This window comes from Giraffa tippelskirchi, chromosome 8, assembly GCF_054371585.1.
Source record: "Giraffa tippelskirchi isolate mGirTip1 chromosome 8, T2T-mGirTip1v1.2.pri, whole genome shotgun sequence".
Classification (NCBI taxonomy): domain Eukaryota; kingdom Metazoa; phylum Chordata; class Mammalia; order Artiodactyla; family Giraffidae; genus Giraffa; species Giraffa tippelskirchi.
Genome location: NC_137282.1, coordinates 81,248,648 through 81,260,375, shown reverse-complemented (window position 1 = coordinate 81,260,375; position 11,728 = coordinate 81,248,648). Strand labels below are relative to the sequence as shown.

Below are 11,728 nucleotides of genomic sequence, written 5' to 3'. Positions count from 1 at the left end.
AATATTAATGTGGAATATATTTGGATGTATTTATATGGCAAGACAATTTGGCTGTTGAGATGATCCTTCATTCTGATCCTTATAACAACTAGGCTGGTCAGATAGGTCTTGGCTATTGCTTAGATGACAACATATTGTGACTAAAAAGGAAAGGAAAATTACTGTTGAATGGCTGAGTCAATGTTATAATATATAAAGCTTCAGTATGAAGAATCATCAACTGTATTAGGACTTGTACTAAAAAGTTGAGTGGAAAAGATTTTTTGTTCCATTGTACAAGTAGTTTATGTTTTAGAAATAGACTTTTCCTCAAAATTTCATTAGAATGTGGGACACATTTTCTCACAGGAAGAAAATGTGTTATGCTTAGGTGTTCAGGGAAGCCCACAGATGTCTGTTTAACCCATAAGGTACATGAAATAGTCTACATCTGCAATGAATAAAGCAGAAAATAATAGAAGTTACATTTCTCTTTTAACTATATATAATTATATTTGGGGAAGATTTATACAGATACATAATCCAAAACATGCTCAGTTTGATTGTCAAGACCTCTGCCTTTCCCATGAGTTGGAGCTAGGAGCTAACTCTGGTGCATATCATTGCTTTAATTCTCTAAATATGCCCAAGTAGCTCTCTTGGAGGAGAGTGGCTTCACCAAACACAGAGAAGCATCAGCACAGAGATGGAGTTCCTTTAGTGGAAATATCATTAGTCAGAGAACCAACATTTTTCAGTGTCCCTTAGGTTGCTAGATCCCTGAACAGATCTCTAGCTAGAGACTGAAAAAATCGAAGCTGTGAACATTCTGGTAGAAAGTGACAGAAGCCAGAAAGCATCACCCAGTTTTCTAAGTAACATTTCTAAGTAACATTTTCTAAGTAAATATCAGTCCTGAATTACAAGCAAAAAAGTAGAAAGAAAAAACCTAGCAGCCAACACACAGCTGTTTTATAATATAAATGAAAATGTGCTCAAAATCTCACTGCTCATTAATGAAACGTGAAATAGGTAGTTATGTTAAAATCTACTTTTTAATCATCTAATTTTCATAACCTGTAATTCATCTCATGAAAAGAGTGACTATCAAGCTGACTGAGTAAAAAATATTAATAAATGTGAATTCAAAGTAAGAAATTACCTTTCAGCACAAAGAGATGGCAGAGTTGTTTTTTGAATTTTTTACTAAGAAAGGAGTGACTCCATGGATAAACAGTATTACTTCTTCATATGTATATGAAGCCTGGATTTCTCTTCAGTTAACAGAAAACCACTGAGTAGACCAGATGTAATTAGGTGAATAAAAGAAGTGCCTTCAAATGGTCCTTCATATTTTAGACATACAGATTTGTCCTACTTACATTCACAACCTGAATCACCTTCCTCCCTGTCTGTTCTTCTTACCATCTTCTGTATCATAGCTAATGACTCCTCCATGCACTCGGCTGCCCATGCCAGACACCTGGCTTCTCATCCCACTTTTCACTCCTCCATGTCTAATGAGTCAGTTATTCTCATTGATTTTACTTCTCAAATAGCTCCTGAAGCCACTTCTTTCCATCACTACTGCCACTACCCTAAATGTAAACTGGAATAATTCCTTACCTGGATTACAGAAACAGCTATAACTTGGTCATCCCTCCTGCCATCTATTTTTAAAAGTGAAGCCAGACTTCCTAAAGGTTAGTCTAGCCTTGTCACTCTTGCTCCCCTTTGCACTCAGGATAAAGTATCCTATTTCCCTCTTTACAGCTTATAAGGCCTATGATGGCTTGGCCTTTGGGGACTCCTGCCAGATAACATTTAATTTGCTAAAAGCCCTGAGCCATCCATGCAATATTCTCTCTGAAGACACACTACCTTTCACTGTCTCTACCTCTGCTGGAAACTAACTCCTCACCCTATACCCAGAACCACCCCCATCTTCAATTGCTAACTTCAACCTTCCCTCGTGCTTCTGTGCTCTCCTACTCTAGAAACCATCTCTGAGACAGGCCAGAGCTGGACTTCCCTCTCACTTTCATTGCACCTCCACACTCCAGTGTAGTTGGTGGTTGTTTACAGATCCTCCCCAAACAGCAAGCTCTGTGAGAGCAGATTTCCTGTTATTCTTGTTCACTGTTGTGTCCTAGGCCTAGGACAAGTTTCCAGAGCATAGAAGAGATTCAGTAAATATGTGTTCAATGTAAGAGTTGATCAGTGATTCTCAATCCATAGCTGAATCAAATCACCTAGAGGGCCTGTTAACACAGATGATGGGCCCCAAGCCAGAGATCTGTGATTTGAGTTTCTGACTCAGAAGGTCTGAGGTGGGACCTAATTATTCACATTCCTAAAAGTTTCCTGGTGATGCTGATGCTGCTGGTCCAAGGGCCACACTTTGAGGACCACTGGAGTAGATCAAACTGACAAGACTAATTAATTTTCATTACGTTTTCATTTAAATGCTCCCTTTTTGATATCAATTGATACAGAAAAAAAATTTGAAAAAATTCAGTATCCTTTCATGTAAAAATTCTCAAAAAATTAGGTAAGGAATGTAACTCAACATAATAAAGGTCATATATGATAAGCTCACAGTTAACATCATACCTAAAATATGATGCTAAAAGCTTTTAGATTTTCACCATTCCTCAAACATCAAAAATAAGACAAGATATCTCACCACTTCTATTGGTACTGGAAATCCTAGCCAAGGAAATTGGAAGGAAAAAGAAAAAAATAGGCATCTAAATCAGAAAGGAAGAAGTAAAATGTCTCTGTTTGCAGATGACATGTTTTTTACATACAGAAAACTCTAGACTCTCACACAAAAAAGTTAGAAACAGAAAACAAATTCAGTAAAATTGCAGGACACACAAAATAAACATATAAAAATAATTTTTGTTCCTACACACTAACAATGAATTATCTGAAATGAAAATAAGGAACCAGTTCCATTTAAATAGCATAAAAATAAAAAAATATGTAAGAATAGATTCAACCAAAGAGGCAAAAGATCTATACACTGAAAACTAAAAAACATTAATTAGAAGAACTGCTGCTACTACTGCTTCTGCTGCTGCTGCTGCTAAGTCGCTTCAGTTGTGTCTGACTCTGTGCAGCCCCACAGATGGCAGTCCACCAGGCTCCCCCGTCCCTGGGATTCTCCAGGCAAGAACACTGGAGTGGGTTGCCATTTCCTTCTCCAATGCATGAAAGTGAAAAGTGAAAGTGAAGTCGCTCAGTCATGTCCGACTCAGCGACCCCATGGACTGCAGCCTTCCAGGCTCCTCCGTCCATGGGATTTTCCAGGCAAGAGTACTGGAGTGGGTTGCCCAGATATAAATAAATGAAAAAGATGTTCATGGATTTGAAGAATTAATAATGTTGAAATGTCCATAATACCTAAAGTGATCTACAGATGCGATGCAATTCCTAACCAAGTTCCAATGGCATTTTTCGCAGAAATACAAAAACAATCCTAACATTCATTTGGAAACAGAAAAGATTACACAGAGCCAAACCAGTCTTGAGTAAGAAGGATATCAAGCTCCCTGATTTCAAAATAAATTACAAAGCTTCAGTACTCAAAAGAATATGGTACAGAATAAAAACAGAACTATAGAAAAATGAAATATAATAAAGAGCCCAGAAATAAATCCACATATGTACAGTCAATTGATTTTCAGTAAGGATGCCAAGGCTACACAATGGAGGAATGACTGTCTCTATAACACATGGTTCTGGGAAAACCGGATATCCACATGCAAGAGAATGATACTGTACCCTTGTCTCATACCATGTATAAAAATCAATTCAAAATGGATTACAGACTTACACATAAGATCAAAAACTATAAAACTAACAGAAGCAAATATAGGGAAAAACACATCTTGACATTGGTCTAGGCAATTATATTTTTAATCTGACCCTAAAAGCACAGGCAACAAAAGTAAAAATAGACATGTGGAATTGGATCTAATAAAAAAAAAAAATTTTGCACAGCAAAGTAGACAATTAAAAGAGTGAAGAGGCAACCTACAAGATAGGGGAAATTACTATTTGCAAACCATACATGTTGGCTAATATCCAAAATATACAAGGAACTCAAACAACTCGATAGCCAAAAACCAAATAGCCGGATTTAAAAACGGTCAAAGGACCTGAACAGACATTTCTCAAAAGAAGACAAACAAATGGCCAACAGGTATATGGAAAGGTGATCAACATTCCTAATCATCAGAAAATGCAAATGCAAATCAAAACCATCTGTTAGAAACCATCAGTTCAGTTTAGTTGCCAAGTTGTGTCTGACTCTTTGCGACCCAAAGGACTGCAGCACACCAGGCTTCCCTGTCCATTACCAACACCTGGAGCTTGCTCAAATTCATGTCCATTGAGTCAGTGATGCCATCCAACCATCTCATCCTCTGTCGTCCCCTTCTCCTCCTGCCTTAAATCTTTCCCAGCATCAGAGTCTTTTCCAAGGAGTCAGTTCTTCGTATCAGGTGGCCAAATATTGGAGTTTCAGCTTCAGCATCAGTCCTTCCAATGAATATTCAGGACTGATTTCCTTTAGGATTGACTGGTTGGATCTCCTTGTAGTCCAAGGGACTCTCAAGAGTCTTCTCCAACAGCACAGTTCAAAAGCATCAATTCTTCCATGCTCTGGATTCTATATAGTCCAACTCTCACATCCATACACGACTACTGGAAAAACCATAGCTTTGACCAGATGGACCTCTGTCAGCAAAGTAATGTCTCTGCTTTCTAATATGTTGTCTATATTTATCATAGCTTTTCTACCAAGGAACAAGGGTCTTTTAATTTCATGGCTGTAGTCACCATCTGCAGTGATCTTGGAGCCCAAGAAAATAAAGTCTCTCACTGTTTCCATTGTTTCCCCATCTATTTGCCGTGAAGTGATGGGACCGGATGCCATGATCTTAGTTTTCTGAATGTGGAGTTTTAACCCAGCTTTTCCACTCTCCTCTTTCACTTTCATCAAGAGGCTCTTCAGTTCCCCTTCACTTTCTGCCATAAGGATGGTGTCATCTGTGTATCTGAGGTTACTGATATTTCTCAAGGCAATCTTGCTTCCAGCTTATGCCTCATCCAGCCCAGCATTTTGCATGATGTACTCTGCATATAAGTTAAATAAGCAGGGTGACAATATACAGCCTTGACGTACTCCTTTCCCAATTTGGAACCAGTCCGTTGTCCCATATCCGGTTCTAACCATTCCTTCTTGACCTGCAAACAGATTTCTCAGGAGGCAGGTAAGGTGGTCTGGTATTTCCATCTCTTGAAGAATCTTCCACAGTTTGTTGTGATCTACACACTTTGGTGTAATCAATAAAGCAGAAGTACATGTTTTTCTGGAATTCTCTTGCTTCTTTGATGATCCAACAGATGTTGTCAATTTGATCTGGCTTCCTCTGCCTTTTCTAAATCCAGCCTAAACATATGGAAAGTTCACGGTTCACATACTTTTGAGTCCTGGCTTGGAGAATTTTCAGCATTACTTTGCTAGCATGTGAGATGAGTGCAACTGTGCAGTAGTTTGAAAATTCTTTGGCATTGCCTTTCTTTGGGATTGGAATGAAAACTGACCTTTTCCAGTCCTGTGGCCACTGCTGAGTTTTCCATATTTGCTGGCAAAGAGAGTGCAGCACTTTCATAGCATCATCTTTTAGGATTTGAAATAGCTCAACTGGAATGCCATCACCTCCACCAGCTTTGCTCATAGTCATGTTTCCTAAGGCCCACTTGACTTCACATTCCAGGATGTCTGGCTCTAGGTGAATGATCACACCATAGTGGTTATCTGGGTCATGAAGATCTTTTTTGTATAGTTCTTCTCTGTATTGTTGCCACCTCTTCCTAATATCTTCTGCTGTTGTTAGGTCCATACCATTTCTCTCCTTTATTGTGCCCATCTTTGCATGAAACGTTCCCTTGGTATCTCTAATTTTCTTGAAGAGATCTCTAGTATTTCCCATTTTATTTTTTTCCTCTATTTCTTTGCATTGATCACTTAGGAAGGCTTTCTTATCTCTCCTTTCTATTCTTTGGAACTCTGCATTCAAATGAGTGTATCTTTCCTTTTCTCTTTTGCCTTTAGCTTCTCTTCTTTTCTCAGCTATTTGTAAGGCCTCCTCAGACAACTATTTTGCCTTTTTGAATTTCTTTTTCTTGGGGATGGTCTTGATCACTGTCTCCTGTACAATGTCATGAACCTCCATCCATAGTTCATCAGACACTCTATCAGATCTAATCCCTTGAATCTATTTCTCACTTCCACTGTATAATCGTAAGAGATTTGATTTAGGCCATACCTGAATGACCTAGTGATTTTCCCTACTTTCTTCAATTTAAGTCTGAATCTTGCAATAAGGAGTTTGTGACCTGAATCACAGTCAGCTCCTGGCCTTGTTTTTGCGGACTGTTTAGAGCTTCTCCATCTTTGGTTGCAAAGAATATAATCAATCTGATTTTGGTATTGAACATCTGGTGATGTCCATGTGTAGAGTCTTCCCTTGTGTTGTTGGAAGAGGGTATTTGCTATGACCAGTGCTTTCCCTTGGCAAAATTTTGTTGGCCTTTTCCCTGCTTCATTATGTACTCCAAGGCCAACTTTGCCTGTTATTCCGGGTATCTCTTGACTTCCTACTTTTGCATTCCATTCCCCCATGATGAAAAGGACATCTTTTTTGGTTGTTAGTTCTAGAAGGTCTTGTAGGTCTTCACAGAACTGTTCAACTTCAGCTTCTTCTGGTTGGGGCATAGACGTACATTATTGTGATGTTATGGTTTGCCTTGGAAACAGAGATCATGCTGTGATTTTTGAGTTTTCACCCAAATACCGCATTTCAGACTCTTTTTTTGACTATGAGGGCTACTCCATTTCTTCTAAGGGATTCTTTCCCACAGTAGTAGATATAATGGTCATGTGTATTAAATTCGCCCATTCCAGGCCATTTGAGTTCACTGATTCTTGAAATGTCGATGTTCACTCTTGCCATCTCTTGCTTGAACACTTCCAATGTATCTTGATTTATGGACCTCCTAACATTCCAGGTTCCTATGCAATATTGTTCTTAACAGCATCGGACTTTACTTCTATCACCAGTCACATCCCCAACTGGGTGCTGTTGCAAATTTCTGTTAGAATAGCTATTATCAAAAAACATAAAACAAAAATGAGACAACAAGTGTTGGCAAGGATGTGATGAAAATGGAACCCTTGTAAACTGTTGGTGGGAATGTAAACTGGTACAGCCACTATGGAGAATAGTATAGTGCTTCCTTTAAAAATTAAAAATAGAATTACCATATGACCCAGAAATCCTTCTAGGTATATATCCAATGGAAATGAAAGGAAATGAAATCAGTATCTCAAAGAGATGTTTGCAACCCTATGTTCACTGCAGCACTATTCACAACAGCCATGATACAGAAACTATCTAAGTGTCCGTTGGTGGATGAATGGACACTTAAGTGAATATATATATGCATCTCACATTTTCTTTATATATATATTTATATCTAGAATGAGCTTTCCAGGTGGCACTAGTGGTAAAGAACCTGCCTGCCAATTCAGGAGGCATAAGAGATGTGGATTCACTCCCTAGGTTGGGAAGATCCCCTGGAGGAGGACATGACAACCCACTGTGGGCTATGGTCCATAAGGTCACAGAGCCAGACACAAATGAAGCAACTTAGTGCACATGCATGCATATACAGAATATGATCAATCTTAAAAAAGAAGAAAATCTTATCATTTGTGATAATACATTTGAACCTGGAGAACATTATGCCAAGAAAAATAAGCCAGACATAGACAAGTATTACATAATCTCAGTAAATGTGGAATCTAAAAAAGTTGAACTTACAAAAGTAGATCTTAAGTATTTTCACCAAACCCACACACAAAAATGGTAACTTTTTTTGTTGTTGTTAAGGTGATGGGTGTGCTAATTAGTTTGATTATGGTAATCATTTCATAATGCATACATATATCAAAATATCAATTACATACTTTAAATATACACAATTTTCATTTGTAAATTATACCTCAGTAAATCTGGGACAAAAAGTTCCCCTTTTTCCTCTAAAGTAACAATAGATCTACATGGTTGCCATAACTTTTAAATTCCTATTTTGTCAGTATTTTTTTATTGTGGTAAAATATATACAATATAAAATTTATCATTTCAACCATTTTCAAGTGTACAATTCAGTGTACAATTAAGTAAATTCACAATGTTGTATAAGCATCACCAGATTTTAGATTCTTTGGTAAGTGTTTTATGTAGTTTTTTTTTCTGAGTGTATTTGCTATCATGGTGTGAAGATAAAACGCTGATTCAGAGTAGCACATAATACGTACGCAAGATATACATAAGAGTGTATAAAAGACTATATTTTGTAAAAATTTCCAGCACTTTTATTTAATCAACAACTAAACATCTTACCTCTTGGGCTTCATGAGCTATTAACTGATCCATTAAGAGTCTCCGCCGTCTTTTCTCCCTTTGCTCCCGTGCAAAAGCATTTTCTTCAAGGCGTTTTTGGATTTTTTTAATGTAGTCATCATCTGAATAAGTGTTTAACAAATCAGTGGTTGTCTGGCCTGCTGTATCTAGAGAAGTCTTGGATGCACTAAGGACAATAGTTTTTATTTAGATTTGAAAATACAAGTCAATCACACACCGCTACTTGTGACTATAGAGGAAGACCTCAGGGGACGGCTCCCTTGGGTGCTCTGTTCCTTTATTAATACAAGCATTAAAGCAAATATTAGAAGTTCAGTGTTCAGTTTAAAATATAACTTATAATGTTATTCAATGACAGGGAAACATTGTTATGGTATTCAGGGATTAAACAGTCATCAATTCTCATATAGAAAGAAGTGTTTTTATGAAAGCATAGTTAATTCATGTTTAACAAAGTAATAATCACACATGTTCATTCCTAATCTGAGTATATGCAGTTTCATTAAATCAAAGATCAAACCCATTTACATAGTTGAATCAAAATTCTTAAATTATAATTAGTTCTACTTAATAATCACATATTTATGGCACAGATCATATTTTATTATAGTTCATTATTTCTATATTTGCTGCTTCCAGATGAACTCTGAGCACAGAAGAAAAGTATACTATTTTACTTTTCTATGTACCTGTGCCTCACAGTACTGACATGTAGATGATGTTTGCTAAATTTCAAATCATATGTTAAGAAGCACTATACAAGTATAATACAATTTTTAAAAAATTACACACTGAAATTTTGGTCATTTTATCAGCAGGTGCTCAACCTTTGATTATATTCTGTCAACTGAGAGTCATTCAGCAGAAATTGTGTAGCTAGCAAAGCCTCAGGAAGATCAAAGACAAACTTTAACTCTATTTACTAAGATTTAATATAATTAATATTTATGAATATTAATTTATGAAATTAATATTAATTTATGAAAGTGTAGCATAACTTTTTTAGATCCTTCATCAAAATTCTTATTATATTTTTACTTAAATGTGATGTTTAAAAGAGTTTGCTTTACATTGAGCATGGGTTAGTAGGTCTTCCTCAACACAAACAATGTGTTTGGGTGCTACCAATCAATATACTTAAGATATTGATTCTCCTTTGTTCATCAATCAGTCTATCCAACCATCCATACATACACTCATCTTCTGTCTTATACCAATCAAGGCCTGAAGAAAGTTACACGATATTTTCTTGAATAAATACTCATTTTATGCAATGTGGGTTTCTTGAGGGCAATAATTATGTTTACTTTATATCTGTTTATTTGCCAAGCCTCCATAGAGTTAATAACTGTATGAGTGTAAATTATTAGTGATAGGAACCTTGGCCAAATTCATGTGTGTGTGTGTATATTTTAAAAAGCAGTTGTTAGAAGGAAACTAACGTAAATCTATGAATCCAAATGTCAAATTACAGCAGCCAACAGCCTCAGAAAAGAAACAAAGAACAAAAGAATGGGTGGCATTTACTATTTGTCTTAAAAAATAAAGAAATAGTACATGTGGGGGAAAAGCAGCAATGGTTGTTCTTGTATTGCTCTCACTGAGCATTCATTTCATCCTTTCACAAAAGAAATGACAGACTTTGAAGTGACATCCATGAGAAAGTGTTTTGGGAGCAGGCTTTGAAAGGGGCAGCTGCAGAAATTGCTCCTTAGGTCACCCTAAAAGATAATTTTAGTGCTTTCTGCCATCAAATAATGTGAAATTTCTGGAAGAGTCCAGAACATGCTTGATTCTAAGCTAAGGATTCAAAATGAACTAAAGAAGTAGTGGTCAATAACAGGGATTAAGAAAGGCCATATTGTACCATAGCTTTTTTGTTTCTTTAAAAGTTTGCTCTAGGCCAGTGCCTCCCAGCATTTTTTCATCTGGGGATCCATCAGAGGAAATGCCCTTTGTGAAGTGTACTGGAAGGGATTTGGAGTCACCACTGGGGCTGCTCACAATCACAGGTGACTGGTCCAAGGACTCCAGGGGCCCCAGGCCCTATCCTTCTGCTCTGAGAAGTGAGGATGTCCATATCTCATGGCCCCTGGTGGTAAATCTCTGGAAAGATCAAGTGGGGGCTTCTGCAGAGAAAGGACTTGAGATAGACACTGCTATTTCCCTCCTTTTTCCTTCGAAACAGAGCCCCAGTTTTGTTCAGGGAAACAACATACTCAGATGAAGACTACAATTCTCACTCTCCCATTCTGCTAGATCATGGCCATGTAACTGAATTTTGGCTAATAAGGTGTACGCAGAAATGTTATGTGGGCATTCTGGGAAGGCTGGTATAAAGAACTATTTTAGATTGGAGATACCCACTTTATGCCTGGGGCTTCCCAGGTGGTCTAAGTGGTAAAGAGCCCACCTGCCAATGCAAGAAACACAATGAGATGTGGGTTCGATCCCTGGGTCAGAAAGATCTCCTGGAGGAGGACATGGCCCCCCAATCCAGTATTCTTGCCTGGAGAATCCCCTGGACAGAGGAGCCTGGCAGGGTGCAGTCCATAGGTTGCAAAGAGTTGGACACGACTGAAGCGACTTAGCATGCACTTTTTGCCTATCCTCCTTCCTGATATTGGAACATGAGCCAAATGGCCAGAGGCCTAGAAGCTGTCTTACATTGTGAATGTGACTCTAAAGACAAAAACCACATTTCAGGACAGTGGAACGAAAGGGAAGTTTCAGTCCTTGATAACCTTGGGGCAACAACATATACCCTTGGCTGCTTACATTCTGATTTCTGTTATGAGAGAGAAGAATACACCCATCTAATTCAACCCCTCTGGTTTCCAGGTTTCAAAGCTACCTGAAAGGTCTAAATTCAGGATGGGCTGGGAAAGCAGTGAATATCAGAGTGAATGTTTGTGCGGCTATGATCTTTCAAATATTTAACCACTGACATGGTGATGACACTAATTAATCCAAATAGATGCTGATGTAGGGAGTGGAAGATGCTAGCATGCTTGGTGTTAATCCTGGTTGTTAACTATGTGGAAATCAAGGGGTACCAAGAAAGGGGTGGAAGGTAGAGCTACAGAGAATACCATTCACTGAAAGTATTTCAATATTTTAAGATGGTCATTTTGGTAGACACCATCCGTTTGTCACTCCAGAGCGTGAGACTGGTGAGATGAGCGAAAGAGTTGAAAGAAATGAAGTGGTTTCATGGGCCAAGGTCAGGGAGGGTGTGGTGGGGTTCA

At 37.8% G+C, this 11,728-nt stretch overlaps 1 protein-coding gene across 5 annotated transcripts in view; it reads right to left on the bottom strand.

The window, feature by feature from the left end:
* SPEF2 (sperm flagellar and cilia associated 2) overlaps positions 1 to 11,728 on the bottom strand; it is a 188,520-nt gene that overhangs the window by 149,502 nt on the left and 27,290 nt on the right. For 4 of the 5 annotated variants that reach the window (XM_081520872.1, XM_081520873.1, XM_081520875.1 and 1 more), the window contains one exon: positions 8,460 to 8,646. In XM_081520872.1, the coding sequence (XP_081376998.1) occupies positions 8,460 to 8,646 (187 nt within the window). The remainder of the gene's footprint in view (positions 1 to 8,459; positions 8,647 to 11,728) is intronic. The other variant, XM_081520877.1, reaches the window with a different exon arrangement.